The 23719-nt window shown below is 44.5% G+C and overlaps 1 protein-coding gene across 2 annotated transcripts in view; it reads right to left on the bottom strand.

Annotated features, from left to right (window-relative positions):
* Positions 1–23719, bottom strand: part of LOC101936531 (vascular endothelial growth factor receptor kdr-like) — a 184969-nt gene that overhangs the window by 71269 nt on the left and 89981 nt on the right. For both annotated transcript variants that reach the window (XM_042851029.2, XM_042851031.2), the window contains exons 10-11: positions 11778–11931; positions 5766–5886 (exon numbers count right to left, since the gene is read on the bottom strand). In XM_042851029.2, the coding sequence (XP_042706963.2) occupies positions 5766–5886; positions 11778–11931 (275 nt within the window). The remainder of the gene's footprint in view (positions 1–5765; positions 5887–11777; positions 11932–23719) is intronic.

Below are 23719 nucleotides of genomic sequence, written 5' to 3'. Positions count from 1 at the left end.
CCAGCTCCAGCCCCAGCGGCTCTAGCCCGGACCCAAGCCCCACGACCCCGGCCGGAGATCCGGCTGGAGCATGGCCCGATTCCTGGGGGAATTGGGCCCCTCTCTTGCTAAAGCCGGCCCTGATCGGGGGGTTGTTAGTTTTGCTGCAGCCACTCCACTCGCACTCGGGGTCCCCTGAGCATCTTTTGCCCCAGTGCGAGAGGCTGCAGCAAAACTAACAACTCCCCGATCTGTGGGGGCACAGAGGCGGCGTCCGAGCGCGCAGCTGTCTCCTCCCCGGGCTCCGGTTGCTGCTGTGCTGGGGAAGTTGCTTTGGCCCCCGCGCGTGGTGGAGAGCGGTGGGAGCCGGGAAAGTTGGAGCCCGGGGAGGAGGCGGTCCCCTTACCATGTCTCTCTATTTTCCCGGACATGTCCGGCTTTTTGGAAATTCCTCCCGGACGAGGATTTGAGGACCAAAAAGCCAGACATGTCCGGGAAAATCCAGACGTATGGTAATCCTAGGCACTTAGAGATCCTGACAAGGTATTATTATGAGATCGCAACTGAAAAATATCACCTCCAGCAGCACAGACTCCCCTAGCACCTTGCTGGATCATTGGTTCGCTACTGACTCAGGGAAAACTCAGGACTAAAAAAAATGCAGTAGTGCCTCAAGCAAAGTTCAAAACTCAGTGTACTTGATAGAAAGCAAAATTCTGGTTTTAGGGTAGCAGCCCCAGGAATTTATGGGGGGTGGTTTCTGCATTTTCAGCAGGCAGGGCCCTAAAATATTAGTGCCACTGTACAAACATGCATCTCTGCAGGTCTTTGAGAGCCTGAAATGGAAGGAATCTGAGACAAGAGTGTAGTGAAGAGCTGGAGATGGGGGAAAATTCACCCTCCCCTTTGCAGGACTTCAGCTATGGCAGGACAGGCTCAAGTCACACAGGAAAAATAACCAATTTCAGCTAATCCCAGCTTCATAACACAGTCAATAAAAGCCAGGTTAACCCAGTCTCCAACATCTTTATTATTTCATCTGGCTAGTCAAATGCAGATGAATTACTTGCTAGGACATAGTGGGAATGGATTGGTCTATTTCCTGTCTGTTTCATTTCTGGTGAGAATAACCACTGATAAAAACAAGGAAAAGTCTGAAGGCTACAAGATTTCATCAGTGTCTTTTTTAAATTATATTCTATTATCCAAAGGCTCCACTTAACTCAACACAGATAGCCTTGGTCTTCAGAAAGGGGGTGGGTGGGATTGTCCACAATGTAAACTGGCAGACATAGTGCTGAAATCTGAGATTCACATAACCTAGCTTTATTAATAGGAATAAATCTTAATCAAGACATAGCGTTATTAGGAAAGACATCAGAATGCCTTTATAAGCAGCAGGCCAGGGGGAGATGAAAATGAATGAACAAATCATAAATTGTAAAATTATATAATTTATAAATGTATTTTTTAATGAAAGTTTAATAATTTAATAATCAAATATTTAAATGTGTACGTTCAAAGGGTGTGTGCTGAGGGGTACTGAGGGTTTAATAATAATATATGGAGATATACCTATCTCATAGAACTAGAAGGTACCAGGGACCTTGAAAGGTCATTGAATCCCTTGCCTTCACTAGCAGGACCAATTTTTTGCCCCTGATCCCTAAATGGCCTCCTCCAGGATTGAGCTCACAACCCTGGGTTTAGCAGGCCAATGCTCAAACCACTGAGCTATTCCTCTCCCCAGGAACACACAAAAACATGAACACTTTAGCAAGACTGCAATCTAGAAAAAGCAACAAAGGCCAGAAAAGGCTACTGCAAACTGGGATCAAACAACAGCTGCAAAGTTATTTTAATAATCCCAAAGGAACAAAACAGTTGTGTTGCAGAGAAATTGCTTACAGAGAGAACAACAAGAGTCATATTTAGAAAAATAAACTTGGGTGGAGGAGGCTGGATCTATGTATCCTTGTCTTCACTACCATGCTAAACCGGCGCCGCTGTGATTGATGCAGAGGTGTCGATTTAGTGCATCAGGTGAAGATGTACTACGTCAACAGGAGCACACTCTCCTGTCAACACCGCTTCACCGTGTCACGCGGTGTCACCGTGTAGACACCGCATTAAGTCGATGTAAGTTACATCACTCATAGGGCTGTTTTTTTCACATCCCTGAGCAATGTCACTTACATCGACTTAAGCAGTAGTGTAGACAAGGCCTTATTAAGGTACTTATACAATAGTACCTGAGCACCGCACAATCTATATGTATTTATCTTTGCAGCAGGAGGGAACTGCTATTATCCCAGTTTTACAGATGGGGAACTGATGCACAGAGACAATAAGTGACTTGCCCAAGTTTAGTTCCTTAACCACTGGACCATCCTGCTTCTGACTATTTCAGGAGAAGAGATGGGGCCAAAGAGCCTTCTGCTTCTAGTTCACTGTTCTGAATTCTACTTAATGGTGAGACATGGTTGATCAGAAGCGTACGTGAATTGAGGCAGTGGTCTCAGCCCATGGCTCCTGGACAGATGTCATAATGAAAGAAGACACCTTTGTCAATGGATTCAGGAAGGCAGGGACTGAATGAGTCACAGAAACGTGGTCTGTTCTGGTCAGGGATGGGAGAAGAAATTTGCCCTGTGCTGCCCATGCTATTCCTGTTCTGAGAAAGGCTTTGACGCTGCCAGTCGAGCACTTTTCACCTTGGTGCCTTTCAGACCCAAACACTTCAAACTCTTGCCCTGCTCCTGCTACCCGTTCCCTGTGGGGCAACACTTACACCTGGCTGGTGCCCCATTGAAGTCAAAGGGGCTCTGCACAGCCACAGTGGGAGGTTCAACTGCATGGCTTGGAGCCTGCAATACTATACCAATACTAATACAGTGCAGCCACCTCTAGAACAGAGAGCAACAGCCAATGAGCACACACCAGTATGGGGGGAGGGCGAAATTTTGGCCAGGGAAATTGGGTCAAATCCCTGCTCTGACCAAAACTTCCAAGGGAGAGTTTACATCAGAGTGGTAGGCACTGTGTACATTCAATAACAATAACAGTGTCTACACGGTGCAGCCAGGCACAGTGAGTGGCTAGCATGGAACTCAATTTTTCAAGCACAAAAGCTTGAAGCGAGTCCATGGACAGAAAACCTGTGTGAGCAGCTTTGAGTTGGGCTTGTGGTACTCTTCTCCCTTGTCTGGTAGACTAATGTCCACTAAAGCTCTGCAAAACAATGAACTTTCACTTCATCCATTGTCATCAGGAGGATTATTTTTTGTGATTTTGTTCACAAGCCTTTGCAGTTTGGGGGAAGGGTAAGTGTTGCAGGTTTGGGCAGAGAAGGCAGCCTGAGGCTGAAATTCCAGATACAATTGGTCAGATATTTGCCCTGGGCAAAAACTTGCCAGGTTTGCACTTGAAAATCTTTTTGGGGAGGGAAAATGGGAGGTGGGGTGGGGTTGGGTGTTTGCCCTGTGTGTGTAAAACAAAACAAAATAAAATAGTGATGTTTATGTTTTGTTGCATGTTTCAGGAATCCCAGCCTGATGCACAAAGCAGCAGCTGCTGCTGAAAGACTGGTGGAGGGGGGATTTTACAACTGTTGCAGCAATTGCAAGGCGCCTTATTTGCGCCGTGGCTTTTTAAACTGATTTTCAAACATGTAAAAGCCCCTGGACACAGATGGGTCTGGTTCATGATCACGCATGTGGGCAGTCTAATTCTCCTCTCATGTTGGTTTCCCAGCGCCATTTGCTTCAATGGAGTTATTCCTGCATTACACTGGTGTGAAGAGAGATGGAGACTGAGGCCCTTGTCTACACTGCCATTTACTTTGGTCTAACTACGTTGCTCAGGCGTGCGAATAAGCCACCCTCCTGAGCAACGTACGTTACACTGACCTAAGTGCCAGGAGAGCTTCTCTGCCGATTTAGCTACTGCCACTCACAGAGGTGGTTTTATTATGCTGAGGGGAGAGAGCTCTCTTGTCAGCATAGAGTGTCTTCAGCAGACTCACTACAGTGGTGCAGCTGTAGCGCTTCTAGCATAGACTAGCCCTGAGTTTATTAGCAAGAGCTCAGCAGACCTGACATGGGAGGGGCCTCGAGAACCTGAAAAGCCAGGGACCTGAATGCTTTACAAAGGAAGAACCTTTGTGGGGACAAGCTGCTGTTATCTAAAGAGAAAGAGACTGTTGTCAGTTGCTAGAAGAGGATCCGAATTAAATAGCTCTTATTCCTCCCAAGAGGAGGTTTCCATGGTCTAATTTTCTATAAAATACAGCAGGCCAGGTTTGGAATGAGATCTCTGCCCTACTCATATGCCTCTTCCAGCAACTGTTGAGATTCTTTACAAACAGCTGGGACTTTCTGGGTGGTTGCTTCTTCTCTACAATTCTGAGACTAAAGGAGCAGCAAAAGACAGAGCCTAGAGCCTGAGTTATCGAGACACATACAATCCTAAATGTGGGGAAGCCCCAGCAGGGAGACAGCTCCGGGAATGAAATTGGAATTGTGCTTTTCTTCCCCCCAGCCACATTTTCAGAGTTCATTTTAAATTACATTCAGCATTGAAAGTCTCCATGAGACTCTCCAGGTGGGAGAGGACTTGATTCTCCAGGGTGCTGATCAATCTGGACCCAGTCCAGGAAAGCTTATCTGTAAGCAGGTGAGTAGTTCCATAAAGTTAACCATGTGTTTAAGTGCTTTGCTGAGTCAGCACCAGAAAACAAAGCCTCTTGCAGGATTGAGTCCCAACACACCTGATGCATCTCCACACCTACCCCTGAACAAACAGAACTGTGACACTGCCTAGAGACCCATACATATCCATATATACATAATAACTAAGGGGTAAAACATGTCAGAGCCACACCACAGCCTCTTCTCCAGTGCAGAGTCAGAAGTCTGCAGCTGTGGCGCAGAACATTTGCAGCAATCACCCTGGATTGGAATGTTCATGCATAAAAGGTGCCACCTTGTTCTTTGAAATGTTCCAGTTTGTGGCATTTAGGCCCAGACCCAATGGAACTCTGGGAAGTATCATGTCTCCTGGAGCTCCCAAGCACACACAGGGATCATGCCCACTGTGCCACCTCTAAAGGTGTGCAGCAGGCAGTTCATGGGCAGCCAGCTTTGCTGGCCAGTGAAGACAGACAGGTGTTTATGGTTTTACCTCCTTCCACTTGTGGAGTCACTGATGCCCCAGGGGGTCAGCGAACAACCACAACTCCAGTGGAAGTCAGTGGGAGCTGCAGGTGCTCAGAATCTCTGAAAACCAGGCCCAAGTTATCTTGAAGTGGGCACCCCAAAAATGGGTGCATCCAAACTTAGGGGGCTCTCAGGAAAATGTAGATGCCGAGGTTATTATTATGGGGATAATAATGCTTCCATCCTTCACAGGTGTACTGTGAGCATGTTGGTGAAGCGCATTCCAGATCCAAAGTGCTTTGTAAGTGAGAAGTATTTTGATGAGCTTAGAGCTGAGTGCTAGTCACAGGCCCCCTCTTGTGCACAGCAGTCCTTACGCTTTCTCAAGAGTGAGCGAGACTGAAAGGTTTTTGACCCACATGTCTTTGGAGAGTTTTAAACAGGGCAAGTGACATCACTGCCAGAGTCTAACATTCCTAAACAGCAGAGATTTGAAAATGATCTCAGGGCTATGGAATTTAAAGCATGTTAGCAGTTAGCGGGAAAGCAGTGCTTGAGAAACTCAAGGAGAGCTACTCTGTGTGAGTGCAGCAGCTCCTCCAAGAAACCCAGGATTATTCCAGGACATACCTTTTTTTTATCTTCATGCATTATGTATTTCTCCTCAATGCTCTCAATTTTGTTGCCTGTCCACATGTCTGTCTCATTGATGTTTTTCTGAACGACAATTCTTTTTCCACTGTGTCTGCAGCTGGAGGTGAAAAAGGGAGGATGACATTGAAAAATACACATGTATGTACATAGTCTATATAGGAAGCATTCGAACAGAGGTGGTCTCTATCTATACAGTGCCCCCGGACTTCTTGAAAGCTACTGATGATAACAGACTGATGGAGATTTCTGTCTCCTTGTGGAAATGACCATCACTACATCTCAAACTAATTTGGGGGCATGTTTAAATTTGGTTTAAACTTTGATCCAGCTAAATCATTTTCTGCTGTGCCTTAAACCAGCCAGAGCATGTGTCTAAACTGTGAACTCCAGATTAGAATACAGTAAGAACAATGTGTTTGCAATGAACAACAGTCATAGGTTAGAACATGGGTTAGTCCCATTCACAATGGCTGGTCAAACTGTGTTAGAGACCAGGTTAGCTTCAACATGGTTTTCAAACTGCATCTAAAGACCAGGGCAGAAGGAGTGTTTATAGTGAGATATACCACAGCTAGGAGACACAAATATCAGCATTCTGCCACCAGTGAAACTCTGCCAATTCTCTAAGAACTGCAAGTGATATTTCTGCAAGCTGAGGCCTTCAGACTACTGGACGCTCCGGAACTCGTGTGTGACAATCTATCTAAAGTATTTATACAGCCCTGTTGATCGCCACAACAATGCTGTGGGATAGGGTATTTCTATAATCCTCATTTTATAGATGGGGAACTGAGGCACCAAGAAGCTAAGTGAACAGCCTAAGGTCATACAAGAAGTCTGTGGTGGAGCAGGGAACTAAACCAACATGTCCCTGGCTAGTGCAGTCTCCATAAGAAACTCTACTAAACACCCCATGAAATAGCTAAAGACAGAGAGTATGGGGTAATTAAATCAAATCACTAAAGTGTGATTTGCAAAACAGGAGATACACCTGCAGATCATTATAGTCATAGCTCATTAAAGATATCAGACACTTCCTGTATATTCTGAAATTCAGAACCCCACTTATTCAAACAGTGGGAAGTGAATGATGGCTTTTAATGTCCCTGCTTAGAAAAGCCAGGTAGGATAAATAAGCGCAGAGAAAGGGATTGGAATGGGTGCATACTAAGACAACAGAGGAAAAAGAAGTAGAGGTTCCATTCATAATAATAATAATAATGCATATTGAAAATTAATTCAATATGTTTGCATACATCCCAAAAAGGGCCAATGTCATTCTGGGGTGTATAAACAGGAGTGTTGAATATAACACATGGCAGGTAATTGTCCCGTGCTACTTGACACTGGTGAGGCCTCAGCTGGAGTGTTGTATCTAAGGCCTAGTCTACACTGGGGGCGGGTGTCGATGTAAGATACGCAACTTCAGGTACGGGAATACTGTAGCTGAAGTCAACATATCTTATTCCGACTTACCTCCTGTCCTCACGGCGCGGGATCGACGGCTGCAGCTCCCTCGTCGACTCCGCTACCGCCGCTCTCTCCGGTGGAGTTCCGGAGTCGACGGGGAGTGCATTCGGGGATTGATATATCGCGTCTCGTTAAGATCCCCGATAAATTGATCGCTACCCGCCGATATGGCGGGTAGTCTGGACGTACCCCAATTCTGGGTGACATGCTTGAAGAAAGATGTGGACAAATTGGAAAGAGTCCAGAGGAGAGCAACAAAAAGTGATAAAGGCTTTGGAAAACCTGACCTATGAGAAAAGCTTAAAAAAACTGGGCATGTTTAGACTTGAGAAAAGCACATTAAGGGTGACCCTGTTACAGACTTCAAATATGATAAGGACTGTTATAAAGAGGACAGTGAATCAATGTCTCCATGCCCACTGACGGTAGGAAAAGAAATAACGGGCTTAATCTGCAGCAAGGAAGATTTAGGTTAGATATTAGGAAAAGCTTTCTAATGGGTAGTTAAGCACTGGAATAGGCTTCCAAGGGAGGTTGTGGAAGCCTCATCTTTGCAGGTTTTTAAGAACAGGTTGGACAAACCTGTCAGGGATAGCTTAGGTTTATTTGGTTCTGCCTCAGTGCAGGGAGCTGGAGTAGATGACCTCTCGAGGTCTCTTCCAGTTCTACATTGCTATGATTCAATATTAAACAAATACAGAGTAGGGTGTGCTTCTTATTAGTTCTGAAGTTTCATCGCAGATGGCACTCTTCAGAGGGCTTGCTGGATCAGGGGACTGGTATCTGTGCTGGGCTAGGGATCTTTTCATTTCATGGTTGCCAGTTTAAATCCAGTTTAGGATGGAAGTAAATGGAAATTGTTACCATGTGATTGATGGCTGGGTAGTGAATTCAATTTGGATCCTAAAAGACAGGTGTCTACATCACAAAGTCAACACACATGAAATCCGCCCCCTTGTTAGCAGTTTCAGCAGAGATGCCAAGGTTTGGATGACCAGGGAATCTGAACTTCTGCCCTCAGTCTTGAGGCCATTGCAACAGAATAGGGTTATAGAAGGTAAAACTTGTGCAAAATAAATGTGACCAGATTTTCAGAGGTGCAGCATACCCATAAACCCCATTGATTTGCTTAGGACAGGGGCTCTCAAACTTTTTTACTGGTGACTCCTTTCACATAGCAAGTCTCTGAGTGCGACCCCCCTTATAAATTAAAAACACTTTTTTATATATTTAACACCATTATAAATGCTGGAGGCAAGCGGGGGTTGGGGTGGAGGTTGACAGCTTGCAACCCCCCATGTAATCACCTTGTGACCTCCTGAGGGGTTCTGACCCCCCGTTTGAGAACCCCTGGCTTAGGAGTTGTGGGTGCTGCACTTGTGACAATCAGGCTCCCAATACATAAGATCTCCTCTGTAAGATGCACATTGGGGAAGAAGTGTTTTTGCCAGGAGATCACAAGACACGCTTTGGATCAATAAATCTGTACTAATATTGGTATCTCCATCCAGCACGGTCTGATATGAAGGTGCCTTGTGTGGCTTCCTACAAGTAACAATTCCCTCATAAGGCTGCGTAAGGCAGGAGCTCAAAGGAAACAAGTCAAATCACAGCTAGACTTGGAGTGAACAATGACCGCGCATTGGGACTCCAGCTACAACAGTGAGAGAGAGAAGGAGAGGAAATGAGACAACAGCAGGAAATGAGGGAGGGTGGGGTGTGTGTCATTTCCCACAGGAATCCTCCTACAGCTTCTGCTGAGGAGAGATAAGACTGCCTCCGAGGCCAGCAGAGGTAGACGCCACTCTGCAATTGTATTTAAATTGATAACATCAGGGACTGAATAGCTCGGGGAGTTGGGACTGGGGTTATGCCCAGCCTTTTGCTTCCAGGTTACTGATTCTAATTTGGACCAGGTTGGCAGTAATGCCCCAGAGTTACTCACACACCGTGCCTGCTGTTGGTGGTATGTCAGCAAACTAAAACGCAGGGAAATGTTGTACTTTGAGTGTGAAGTCTCACAATCCCATCCTAGATGCAGGGCTCGGAGGAGATTGCCGGTGAGCTAGTGTGACTTCCGTCAGGATGCCTGATACATGACCCTGTAGTATTCCCTCTCTAGTCTCACCTAAGCCCTTGCTAAACACCTTCAGGATGGTGCCTTGAATACCTCCCAGGGAAGACTAGTGCAATACCTATCTGCTCTGACAAAGGTCTGCAAATTCCCAGTTATTGTTTTATTCCTGGAGGGACACTGTGTCTGTTGGCCAAATGCTAAACCAATTACCAGGCTACCCTTCATGTTCTCAGGTGGGTGCACACAGGACTGCTGCTGATGCTTGAATCTTGGGACCCTGATGGCTGCTGTCCCAAGTAATCCCACAGGTAATTTCCCTTTGGTAGCAGCTGCACTAAAATGGCCTTGTCTGGGAGATTCTCTTTGCAGACTGTCCATGTCCGCTGGCCTGTCACCAGACATGTCCTTGAAAAAGAGCTGAAACTGCAGCCAGCGTTACATTTTCCATTGCTGCTTTTCAAATGACAGCAGAAAAAAGGAGCTACACAGCACATTTCTCTCCTTATTCCCACATCTGCTTTTATCTTTGAGGTGGAAAACCTGACTCCAGCCTTCTCACTGCAGAAAAGGGTTAAAGTGCAACTGGAGTTGTTACGTTTGGCCCCTGTATTTCCCTTTGGTGCTCACCAGGGGAAGCACTCCCCATTCAGATCTGAGCCCAGGCCTCTCCCCGTGGACTACTTAGCTAATATCTCAACAGGAACAAAGGAAACGTCTATTTGTCTACAGAATCCTCATGAAGCATCTCGTGTTTAACTCGCTTAGTTTCTATTTGCTGGATTCTGACCTGCCAGCTTTCTTCTGCCTCTGCAAACTCTCATGCTGTCTCCAGGTCTTTATCAAACAAATGTTCACAGCAAGACACTCAACCTTTTGCTGCACCTTGCAGTATTGTATAATATACAGGTTGATGTGGGTGGATGATGACTCAAAGTGCACTGAAGAAGATGGCTCCTGAGATTCAGGTTAGACACATGGAACTCCTATGTGAAACTGAACCTAAATCTTTGAAACATTTGTCCATCAATGATCCCTGAAGGGATAGAAAGGGGGTCTTTTCTCTGTGATTGCTGGATTTCTACACTTAAAAAGAATACACTTTTCCTTCAAATCTGCCTTGCTGGTCACTCTGCCACTCAAAATCTGCCATTCCCTTGTCAACCAACCATATATTTTGCATCCAAGGTTTCACAGGAAAAAAACTCCAGCTAAGTCAAAGGGGCATTGTCAGGTTAAAGAGAATCTGGTCCAATTCTGTTACACTAAAATAACCTAACACTGTTCTGACAGTAAAAGAGGCCATAAAATGGGTATAATTTACAGCCTGAGCAGTGTAAAATGGCCTTACTGTAACTGAGACCAAAACATCTATTAACAAGCACATAATCTATTAAATTAGCTATTACTAATAACCCAGTAGACTACTGCAGCCGAATTCATTTTCAAAATCCAATTGATTTTTTTGCTCTCTGTGCTGTTATTTTTTGCACCTCTATTTCTCGGCTGAAACAATGCAAATCAATAGAATTAGTTTCACTTTTGTTGCAGCACTAAGAACCTGCTGGAGATCAGACCCAATGATCATGATCCCTTTTGGCCCAAAAATCTATGAATCCTGTGCTTTTGGGTTGCACACTCTGCAGGGGAATGGTTATTTGTTTTTAAAGCAGCTGTTTCCATTGGAATTTAAAGACTTGTGAACTTCTCTGTTGGTCATAAGTATTTGTAGAAGTTTATTTGTACAAAACCTAAATTTGGAGTAAAATGTGAATTGTGAGTGACCTTCAAGGCAACTATCATGTTTGCCTTAATTAAAGAAAACAAGATGGAAGATTCTTGCTCCATATTGTAATATTCTTTCTCATGGAAGTGGTAAGGGGGTTATATGGCCTTCCCCTTACAGATCATTAATCTGAAACCAGTTTGGTTTCATAGTAACCATCTGCTGTTTGGTGATCTGCATAAAATGAGTTGTTTGATCTCAGAACAGTTCCTACTGGACACAGAGCCCAGCACCACAGCTGGCACTAAAGGCTTGGCCCTGCTGCCATTTGAGTGAATGACTAAACTCCCATTTGCTTTAATAGTTCAAGATCAGGCATTTGGCCAGCACTCTCAGCTGAGGGGCTAAGGATTGAATAGACCTAATAAAGTGGCTCTCTCCAGCTCAGGGTTCAGAAAATGAACGGGGCTATAGCAGGGAGCCTGCACTGTGGTTGTCCATGCTGTGGACAGATGATTTCAATCTCCAAGAGCTCTCTGTTGCCCTGGACTTGCCCTTTGAAAAGTACAAAGAAAGGGCACAGATGCTATACCCAGACATTAAAGTCTTTCACGTCACAGATGCCCAAGCATATTGGCAAGAGGATTTCTCAGAAAAAGAAACAAATGATACGTAACCAGCTCACCCTGAGAAGAGAGCCCCAGGAGTGTGCACTTACCGCGTGTCTTCTGCAGGGGCGCATGGCTCCCATTCCCACATGATCTTGGGGTCCGGAGTCCCGCTCGCAGTGCACTGAAGGCTTTGTGTGCTTCCTAGGTTCACTTGTGCGACCTTGTCAAAGTCTGTCTCCTTTTCATAGATTTTGGGCCTCTCTAAAAAAAACAAAAACAAACCTCCATAAAGTGAGGTGACAAATATTGCCCATCCATAAAGCTGGAGCAGTGTCATTCGCTGGGCAGGCCTGGTTTCCGTAGGGGTGTATGTAGCTGTAACCACTGAGGAATGGTAAAGAAACGAGCTGGGTGCATGGTGACCAATGATACCGAAAAGGCTCCCACATAAAAAGTGTACAGTCACTAGCCTGAATGTTTCACGAGGTTTTACAAAACATGTAAACTACACCACATTAATCCCAGCCGCCTTCAAATGCCATGAACATTAGACGTCTCCTGGATAAAGCTACACAGTGAAATTCCCATTGACTTCAATAGGCATGGGATTAAGATGTTACAGGGTGGTTCCTTACCCTACAGGCAAAATCTGATCTCTCCTAGTTCTTATACCCTGGTGCCCAGACTTCCAGTGTCAATGGCTTAAGACAGGTTTCAGAGTAGCAGCCGTGTTAGTCTGTATCCGCAAAAAGAAGAACAGGAGTACTTGTGGCACCTTAGAGACTAACAAAGTACTCCTGTTCTTCTTTTAATGGCTTAAGAGAATCTTATCAAACAACTGGTGGTTTGGAACAGGGTTATCATTGTTTGTTACAAAAACTCTGGGGAGTTCACGAAGTCTTTTCGATTTGGACACCTTGCCTTCCTCCTTCATTACCTTGTATCATGCGCAGGATGAAGGGGAGAGGGAAGAAGAGCAGGGATTGCAAAGTGCGTGGTGCTCAGGGGGCAGAAGGCAGCTATAAAGGGTTGTGAAAAAATTCTCTCCACTTGCAAAACCATTAAACAAAGCTATTTGGGTTTGCAAAAATAGAAAAATATTTCTTAGTTTCTCTTTGAATTTTTGTAAAGAAAAAATGGATTCTTTCAGAAAATTGTCATTTTGCTACTGTGTTCCCTCAGAATATGATAAATTCCCATTTGGAGCCAAGTTGAGAACAAATCCTGATTTAGAAATGTTGGTGTAGTGTTGAGACTCCTGGATTGCTCAGGAACACCTCTCAATCCACATGCAGAGACATGCAGGGGCTCAACAATTTAAACAGCAGTAAGAGCAAAAAATGGATCATTCCAATATGCGCAACATTTTAACCAGAATCTTGGAAACAAAACTTTGGGTCATACTTAGTGAGGTGTGAACACTAAAATGTTTGCATAAGCATCCAAAAATGTGGCAGCTTATTTTAACTTTAATAAAGACTCTTGCATCTGCAAAACTGAGATCCTCTTTTGCAAACTTGACCCACGTGAATAATCTATAGTCAAGTGAGCTGCCCCATTGAAATCAATGGAACACAGGTTCTTATACTGTGCTCGTCACTGTAGTATGTGAGGAATAAACAAAACATTGTCACATGAAATCAACAGGACTGCTTGAATGACTAAGTATTATTTGTGTGGGTAAAGGGTACAAAATCAGAACTTTAGGTTGGAAATCTCATAAGATCAGGCTCAGTGTGACACTTCCAATACCTATGGTTGCCAATGGGGAAGGGATACTTGGTGTCTTCTATTTCTGGCTCCCGCAGAAACATGCCAAATGAAAAATGGTGGTATAACCCCCCCTTTTCCTAACCTCAGAAACTGACCTTTTCCTGACCTCAGAAAGGTTTGGGCGTGAAAACGTGGCCTCTTTCTTTATGCAGACTGCTCTGCCCATCCTTAGTCATATCTCTTTGTCCGCTTCTCATAACAGGAAATCATAAAGATTTATTGGTCTGGGTCCCTCTTTGGAACACCTCTGAGTAGCTGACTGTGGCTGCTTTAAGCCGAGAGCTTTTGACAAGTTGGGAAGCATACAGTAGATTAGATTTCTGTTTTTTTGGGTTGACTTCTTTTTTCTCCTACCAAGGAGGCCCCAGATATGCAAATATGAGCTATTGCCTAACTCATCAGTCTTGGACCCCTGCCCTCTGTTTTTGTCTCCCAGCCCTCTTCTCTGACTAGGAACTGACCAGCTTTGCTTTTCAGCTCTGATCCCATGTCTCTGTGGGATCCTCATTTTCCATTTCTCATGGCTTCCAGGTCAGACTAGGAAAGGTCTTCTGACCCCATCCCTGCTTGAAAATCTATCAGCTTTCCCCCTTAACAAGTTTTGAGGAAGGGTTGTTGACTGTAGAGGGTTCAGCAACATCCTAGCTCCCATGCCATAATGAGACATTAGTTGGAATAAATAACCTTAATTAGTGTTTCACTTTAAAAACGATTGACCTTTTGGCGTTAAGATATCTATTGTATAAGTTGCAGTTTGTTCCTTTTCTCCCCTTAAGTGGCCCTAATACCGTAGCACACACCATGCCACAAATCCACTTTCCACCCCTTCTTTCTCCCGGTAGAAAGATGAAGTTGGGATTATCTTGTGGTTAAGGCACAGGACTGGGAGTCAGCAGGCCTTGGTCTTACTCCTGACTGTGCCACCAACCCACTGTGTGATGCTGGACATGCAACTTCAGTTCTCCGTGCCTCGGTTTCCCCATCTGTAAAATGGAGGGAATAAAACCTACTATTTTAAAGATTGTCTTGTTAATGTTAGTAACCTGCTTTGAGATTCTTGGATGTAGGGTGTTATTCCTAAGGGAAGACTGGTACTGATTTGTGTTCTGCAGAGAAAGGCTACTTTTAATTGGTGTCTCTTTTCCCACCACTGAATCATTCCCAATCATAAACACCATCAAAAATCCCTGGTGGACAAGAGTCCATTTTCTATGCTCTCAGATCATTTTTTTGTTCGTACTTAAATCTTTCATTCTGCTCATCTGCAAAGAACTTGTACATGTGGTTTTTTACCAAAGAAAGAGCATTAAGGTTAATATAGAAGGGTGCAAAAATATTGTGTTTTCTTGGGTGTGAGCTCTGAGTTTTGCACACAGACTATATGTATATGAGAGAGGGAGAGACTGTGCGTGTACATGCGTGTGAGAGGGACAGAGAGAAAGAGTGTGTATGCGTGTGTAGGGGGTTGGGTCATATCCTAGCATATTAACAGAATTGTCTGTACTCTTGGTGAAATGATGAACATATTGGATGTCATTTAAATTATCTTTCCTAACAAGAAATGGCAATTTTTGTACTTGATCTAATTAAAATAATGATTTACCGGAGCGTCAAATGAATCCCTAATCCCTCAATTACTTTACTGCACGGTGCTATTAAATATTACTTGAAACCTAAAATGAGTTGAAATGATTCATCAAATGCCATAATTATTTATGAGACTTAAGCAATTATTTACTTAAAATTAAAGGGGTTTGCTGAAAAAACCTCTAGTCATTGCCCCCCCCCCGCCCCCAGTGCCACAGAACCCAATTATAGTGGAGATAGTGATTAATTATGGGAATGGCAATTTAAAAATGAAATCAAGTTTTTAAAAAAGCCTGTTTTTTTGTTTTGTTTTTCACAGTGAGCCGAACATTCTGTCTTCAAATGAGAGGTTGAGGTTTGTGGTTCTAGCAGGAGATTGGGAGTCAGAACTTCTGGCTTCTAGTCCTTAGCTCCACTATGAGGTGACTTTGGACTAATCACGTCACCTCTCTGAGCCAGAGGTATCCATGCCTGAAGATGTGTCTGACTCCCATTGAAATCGGGGGAATCAAACACTTTTGAATATTGCTAGACTGCCCGGTGGGCTGCAGTGGTGCTTGGAATTTCCACAGCAGTATGTGGTGCAGGCCTGACCTCAGCCCCAGCCCCAGCCCCAGCCCGCTCCCGACACCAAGGGGTTCCTCAGAGGACAGTCTCCGGCGGTCTGTGTGCTGGAGGAATTCTGCTCCGGCTGGATCTGGACCTTTTGGAGCATCTTTATGTTGCTCCAGCTCTTTTATCTGGTGTAAAGGGGCCAGAATGGGAGTGTGAATCTTACCCACTCTGTTCATGGACCTAATATAATGCCCATTGAAATCAACAGGAGCTTTTCCATTCACTTTAAAGGTCAGATCCTCTTGGCAGAAATGCCCCCCATTGCTAAAAATCTCCATCAGTGGCAGCAATCCTGGGAGGCCTAGTGTTGATAGGGCTTCTGCAGCCACTGGCATTTGGCATCTAGTCCTGCTCGGAACAGGGTTAGATAAATCAGCATTAAAAACATTGGTGGCTGCAGGAGCCTTAACTGCCCTACGACTCCTAATGTGAGCAATGGTGGGGATTTTTTTTTTACCAACCCTCCTCGTGTAGACACAGCCAATGTGTCTCTCTGATAACTCCTGCCCCCCAAACACACTTCCAGAATGGGAGCTTCTTGTACCTTTGTTCATTTGTATGTGTGAAGCATGGTGCGGGAAGGGAATCCATTTTTAACAACTGCCAGAATCCAAATACATATTCTTTAAATTACACATCTCAAATACAGATTTAATAAGACAGGTCTGTGGGTGGGGTTTTTTTTAAAAAAAAAAAACATTAAACAAAACCTGGTGTGAATTTACAGCATATGAAAGTGATGGACCAGCAACACTGAAGAGCTCATCAAGTCTGCAAGCTTCCTCTGCGTGGAGCTCGGCAATGCACCTCGGCCCAGATCTGCAATAGCCCTCCGCTGTTGTGGATCTGAATCCCGTCCATTCATCCCACAGCTGTGCCAAAAGAACCTCGTTCCTGACCCACTACAGCCAGTCCTGGGCTCTCCCAAACAGTTCAACCAATGCACCTCCCTCCTGACCCACAGCAGCCTCTGCTGTACTAGTCCTGGGCACCCTCAAACAACTCTGCCAATGCACCTCAGTCTTGATGTGCAGTAGTCGCTCCTACACAGGTCCTGAACCCTTGGTGTGTGTGGGAGGGAATATCTCTAAGTACACCTCATTCCTGACCTGCAGCACCTCCTGCTGTCCTACACCTTGACCCTACAGCTCCATAGAGATCTGTCACTGCACCTCAGTCCTCTCCATCTGCTCTGTTGGCCGCCCTTCCTCCTGAGCTGAGTTTTCTCAATTTAATCAGAAGTCAAACCTTAAACATTTCCTGTTTTGTGGTCACATTTCAAATGCACAATGTTCAAGTAGATTTAAAAGTCACTGAGATGGGTTTTCCTCTTCTCTAATTTAAACTGTATTTCTAGCTCCTCTTTGCAGAGGGTGTAATTGGCGGGGTGGGAGCTGACCTGAATAACTAAAGACTTCCCTGCTGCTGCACTGTGAAGAGCAATCAAAAGCAGTTGCACTTACTGTAAATTTGAAATTGATCCGAGTGATGTAAATTTCACCTTCCTTTCCAGTGCTGCATTTAGGCCTTAAGCATTAGAGAGGCAAATAATTTGTAGACAGGTTGGGCCACTGACCCCAATCATTCCCCTCTCAGTGAAAGAGACTGTATCTTTATTTTATACCAGGAATTATTATATGTACTCAGAGTGTTGCTATGGGGTCACACGCTCCTCCTGTCACCTGAGAAACCCACACATGCTGCCTGCTAAGTTTGAGGAGGTGGTAATGGAACATTTCCCATGTATAGCAGAATGCTCCAGTGATCTCTGCTTTGCTCTAGTTTCAAGGACCTGTGACTGAAATGATCCTCAAACACTTGCCCCCACTTGTGGCTGAACTGAGACCTAAACTTCTTACACACTAGGCACTGTTGTTGATTGATTTTACTCATTAATCACATAGGACTAATCCAGCAAAGCACATGCTTGAGTCTGGGTTTGAACAGGTGATCTAGATATATATTCTTGATATATTTATACTTATTTTCTTTCCGAAGAAGAAACTTGCACATGCGCAGAGAGAGAGAGAGGAAAAATCAAAAAAATCAAAAAGCCTTCCATTCAAGGTTTTCAAATCACTTTACGAACACTGAGGCCTTGCAAGCCACCTCGGAAGTAGATAAATATTATTATCCCCAGTCTACATCTGGGGAAACAGGGCTGGAGAGACTTGCTCAAAGTCCCACTATGAATAGAACCCAGGAGCGCTGATTATCAGGCTCCCACCCTGATGTCTAGAGCACACTCCCTCGTGTTCCTTTGGAACATGTTGGTTTGGAACATGAGGGCAGGGCTGGGAGGGTGGACTAACTGGAATATAAATTGATCAATTTTCTTATACTGAATAGCGAGAGATTTAAAAAGTTGTAGGGAGTTTTAATCCTTCAAGAAGAGTCCTGTGCTAAAATCACAGACAACTTTTTGGCTTTTTTTGCCTTTTAAGATGACTTTTAGAAGAATTTTCTCTCTCTTAATTCTCTAATAAGGAGAATGTCTCTCTCTCTCCCCCACTCCACCCGATAACACCCCCGTAACAGCTCTGCTTTCCTCCTTTGATTGACTTAGCCAACTTTCTGGAAATTGAGTTTTTTCTTGTTTCCTTTTTTTGCTAAGCAGAGTTCGAAAGCAAAGTGCTCAATGCTGATCTGCTTAATTGTTCCCAGAACATGCAATTTTAGCTCTCCAGTTTTTCAAGGATTGGCAGTGCTGGCCAGCCTGCTTTTCTAAAGGAAAAGGCACAAGTTAATCTACCTGCAGGGTTGGCTGGGGGCACAGCGGGCAACATGGAAACAACATGCTGCTGCCCCCACCTCCCTGCTGTTAGAATTGGAGAGACGCTGCTTCAATAAAGAGCCGGGAGGAATGCTTAGGATATTTTGGCAAAACTCAAGCAGTCCCCAGTTCCCCCTTCCTAAAATTGCTTTGGCTACTTCCAACAAAATGTGCTCCCAGGAGAGCACAGAGGGCTAAGTGGAGGGTTAGAGTAGGAAGCTGGCAGCATGTGGAGATCACATAATATTAGTGAAAAAATTACTCATAATTTGCTAATAATTAGTGGAAGTTTGCCTATCATTTTTTTTTGCTCCTTTTTTTATTCACTTTCTCACACTGCAATAAATAAGTCAGTAGGTGTCCGTGTCCCATCCCCCCACCCCAACAGTAGAAATTCCCCCTTTGAGGGAAAAGATGGACAGACATCTAATGTTCTGATTTTTTTACTTACTTCTCTATTCTAAAGCAAGCATCCCCTCTACCATGGCCCACACCCAATTAAGCAATACAAACAATACGGAGGAGGAAAGGGATGCAACCCAATCCACATGCTCTGGGCTTGGACAGGATTTCATCAGAAACAATGGCCCCTCTATTTTTGTAGTTTGTGTTTCTAGTTTGCTTAGCTGGCTCAGATGATGGAAAACAATCACTTCTGTTTCAGCTTTGCCTGGATGGCTGTTCCTCCAAAGTGATAGAAAAGAGATGGCTTATTTGGAAATCCAGACGCTAAGGTGAGGGATGCATTAGTCACACAGATGAGAGATGAATGGATGGCTAGATAGATATTGTTTCATTTTAGAGGATGCTGCTTTCACATGTTTGTCTTGGTCCTCCTAATTCAATCTTCATTTGGAATGTAGTAATACTACCAAGGAAGTGTGTGTTTTCCATGGCCCTCTTACAGCAGTACAACAATGTCAAAACTTCAATGGGAGTTCCATGCACCTATGACCTGATTGAGAGCTACCTGAAGTCAATGTGAGTCTTTCCATTGACTAAATGGAGCTTTGGATGAGGCCTATCATACTGGACTTCTCTTCCCCCGTGGTCTGACACAACTTGCATTGGCTGATCTTCACGGCCTGATGAAGACTCATCTCTTTCCCTAGGCATTTGCCTATGGGACTTGTGGTTAGGATGAGGTCCTGTCTTTTTACTTTGAGGGATGTCATTTATTTTATGCCAATAGCTGGCCTGGGAGGATATTATACACTGTGGTCCAACCCAGCCTGAGTTCATGGGCCTTTATGCAGGTGCTTAAGTTTATAAGTATAAGGCATAAAAGTGAGGAGTGGGACAGGGAGCCAATTCATGCATGAATGAGAATGCTAGGTGCTGCGCCACGCCGCACCTGCCTAGTGCCAGGAGCAAAATCTAACACAGCAGTGCATAGCTGAACACTTCATTAGCACAACAAGGATCACACATAAGCCAATGTCTCTGCACATGTGCACTCTCCACCCCCCCCCCCATCCCATCCTCATTTCACCCTGAGGGTGCGGGTGTGTAAGGATTACTGAGAATTACTACCACTCAGTGTTGAGGAGCTATTCCAAGTGCTTCATCTTGCACTCAGACACAGCCTCCACTCAATCTGCCTTCCCTGCTAGGCACCACACCAGGGCTGGCGGGATCAAGGACTGGACAATAAAGCTAATTCCAGTTGAATGGAGCCACACTGAGCGACTGCAATGTCTGCTAGGAAACACTAGAGGGAGTTTAGGAAAGGAGTCAGATGAGAGCGGGCTAGGGGAGAGGCAAGATAATGGTGGGTTATTTCTCCCATTTTGTGAGTTAACCTAACGTCTCCAGTACAATCTGCCCTCAAAATATGATGGTAAGAGGCTACTGCCTGTGGCATAAAGGGCTCGGCAAGAAGCCTGTTAAATCCAGATTATTTGTGCGAGCGTGAGAATGAAATGCAGCCTGCTTGACCATAAATAGATCTCCCCCCCCCTTTGCTTTGTACTCTAGCCTAGAATACCTTTTTTCTCCCACATTTTTCATTCTTGGCTGGCTCAGAGGTGCAGCCGCCAGCTGTTTGCTAGGATCACCCTTTTCCCTTGCTCCCTCCCCTCTAAATTCTTCAGGACATTATTCTCTTGAAGCTTTGGCTCGCAATAAGAATTTAATCAAACAAAACAAAATCACAGCAACCCGCCGCTTCTTGGACAGTGTTTGATGTGTAAATATGTAAAGAAGGAACATTCTGGAAAGGCGATCGGCTACCTCCTGGAGACTCGCGAGTCCTACCCTAAGCCAATGAGACCCGGCAAGGGGTGGGTGTGCTCCTGGGAGATTAAATTCCATCTGCCTCCAGAGGTGGTGGGAAAATGGGTGGCCAGTGGCATAGGCTAAGGAGGGAGTCACTTCTTAAAGGGACATTTCTTGAATGATAGTGGGACCCTATTGGTCATTCATCAACAGGCCAGTCAACAATTGCTTGTTTTCGGGTGTGGAGTTTCTGCATGCAGTCAGCCTGGTTCCCATCAAAGTCTGTCCTGGGTAGTTAGACATAGTGGGAGCTACGAGGCACACTCTGCTTGTGCCAGTTTGTGGCGAGCTGACGCCTGGCTTGTAGCTCTGCCTCTCTCGCCAGTTGTGGATTCTATGGCCACGCCAGGCTCAGGGGAAAATAGCTGGTGATGTTGTACTTGGTTCTATTGTGCACCTCTCTCCGTGTGCACTTTATGCCCTAACTATTCTGATTGCTGCAGTATAAGTGTAAAGACCACACCTCCAAAGACAGCCTGCAGGAAAAGGTACGCATTCTTCCCACTGAGACGATACAAAATCAGCGCCCAGCATGATGCTGCATTGCTGAAGATGCCATCTTTCAGAGGGGACGTAAAACTGAGGCCCTGATCATTCTGTTCATTACAAATCCAGAGAGATTTCTGATGAAGAGTGTGTTAATCCTGTGTTCAAATTCCAGCTCTAGTAATGACATTCTGCCTGCAGTTCCAATTGGAGAAGTTAATCTCCGTTCCCTAAACATTGTCATTTCCAGCTCAGAGGCAGCTGTGAGTCCATCCTGGGCCAGGGGATCCATTCTCTGTATAAAGTGCCATAGAGTTTTTTGGCATCCTACTGGATGGGAGGCCCAACATATAAATATCTACTGAAACTCTCAGCAATTTATCCCTATTTAGAAGGTAGTGAACTTATAATTTGATGCTGATGCTAATGATTAGTGATAAGGAGTCAGGTGATTTATTTAGGCGTTTAAAACACTGCTTAGTAAACATTCAAGCTAACAAAACCCCCACATTTAATTTTTTTGGCGAATGAGTTGCAAATGCCCAGGTCTGACAATGGAATGGATCCTACACTCTAACTGAAAATGAGAGTCAAGTTATAATTCAAGATCAAAATGTTCTTTTTTGATCTACAGGTACCCATGTAAGGTTGGCCAAAATAATCTTCCCCCTTAATTCAATACTTGAGCTAAAGTGTGCTGTGTAAGTTCATGAGGCCACGAGTCCTAGAGAGTGAGGACTGGCAAAGGCAGGGATGATTTGATGGGAGTTTTGTGTAAGTCATATCCATGGCAAGGCTAGTTTCCTCACTACTTGCAGCTGCCATATTCAAAACAATTGTGCTCTTTGCCAGATACTTCTCTGTGAACATTCTTCATCTCTGGGATGATCTTTTGTTACCAAAAAAGAAACACCTGCTGTTTTTTCCCCTTGCCTGTACATGAAACATCAGTCTGTACTTTACCAATCAGCAATATTCCTGGAGCTTTTGGACTTGCTGTATCATGATTAATGGCATTTTTTCACTGCAATAATTATTCCTGATTAATGCCTTCTGTTGTGTTGATCTCTGACAAAGGCTAACAATGCACATAAGGCTCTGTGTGTGTGAGTGTGTGTGTATACAGTGTACTTGTGCATAACATACAAAGATGAAAATATGTGTAAAACAGCTAATAGCCGTAGATGGCTGAATCCTGCACTAACATCTTTTCCTTGGCTACCCATGAGCAGTTGTGCACAGAGACTTTTGTTGGTATAAAAGTCAGGGGGAGGGATAGCACAGTGGTTTGAGCATTGGCCTGCTAAACCCAGGGTTATGAGCTCAATCCTTGAGGGGGCCACTTGGGGATCTGGGGCAAAATAAGTACTTGGTCCTGCTAGTGAAGGCAGGGGGCTGGACTCAACAACCTGTCAAGGTCCCTTCCAGTTCTAGGAGATGGGATATCTCCATTAATTAAAATTATTAATTAATCTGAACACCCTTTTCCACATGCAAGCAAAGAGACGGGCATTGACAAGAGTATTCATTGTTCTTTATGCAATCTTTTCCAGTTTAAAATGCATCATCCAGCCAGGCAGGCGAAACCATACCATGTGACCAAGATGACCAGTCATACATGAAGAGTAAGCAATGTAGCAGACACTCAGAATGAACACTGCAAGAATAACTGCTAAGCTGAAAATGATCCATTCACAAACAGAACGGCAGCAACTGGGATCAGCTCACGAACGATGTGCTCCAAATAACCGTTCAGTAGAGGAAGAATAAAAATCACAGAAATCAGACTGGAAAAGACCTACCAAGACATCTAGTTCATCCCTTTGCTAGTGCAGGATTGTTCTCTACCATATATATTTTAGTGAAGGATTGGAATAGAGTAGGCTACATATTTTTGGGGACCAAGACTTATGGTGAAATCCTGGCCCACTGAATACAATGGGAGTTTTGCCATTGACATCAATAGAGTCAGGATTTTATCCTTAGTGTCTCTTTATTCCTTTCCCTACTTATCAGGCAATACTCCTGTGTGAAGGGTGAAATAAGAAATGCACAATGGCTGGAAGTCGTGGGGCGTAGTAGCGCACATGCCACACAATAGTGGAATATTTTTTGGCGTAGAGAGAATAAAGGGAAGGGGAAAAAGCATTCACTATTGAAAAGAGAACGAACCAGCATCAGCAACCTTTTCTTTGTTACAGCCTGACTGAAACTCAGGAAGCACAAAAGAAAGCCAAGCTAACTTTCACTAAACTCCTATTCTCCTTCATGATTCAGTCTCTCTTTTCCACCAAGCTAAATGGCATACAAGTGAGGTGGCAAGGCAGTGGATGCACAAGGGGATAACATGGCCCCTTTTTCCACTTCCCAAGAGATGGAGATTAATAAATGTCATTCATGTATCGGTGCCACAGGACCCTCTGTTGCTTTTTACAGATTCAGACTAACACGGCTACCCCTCTGATTCATGTATCTATCTCTCCATCTGTCTCAAAACCCCCATCAATGCACATAGCTTGCTTCCACTTTCCCGGGACT

The sequence above is a fragment of the Chrysemys picta genome, chromosome 9 (genome assembly GCF_011386835.1).
Source record: "Chrysemys picta bellii isolate R12L10 chromosome 9, ASM1138683v2, whole genome shotgun sequence".
Classification (NCBI taxonomy): Eukaryota; Metazoa; Chordata; order Testudines; family Emydidae; genus Chrysemys; species Chrysemys picta.
The sequence above is the reverse complement of the archived record's forward strand: the minus strand, read 5'-3'. Positions and strand labels throughout refer to the sequence as shown.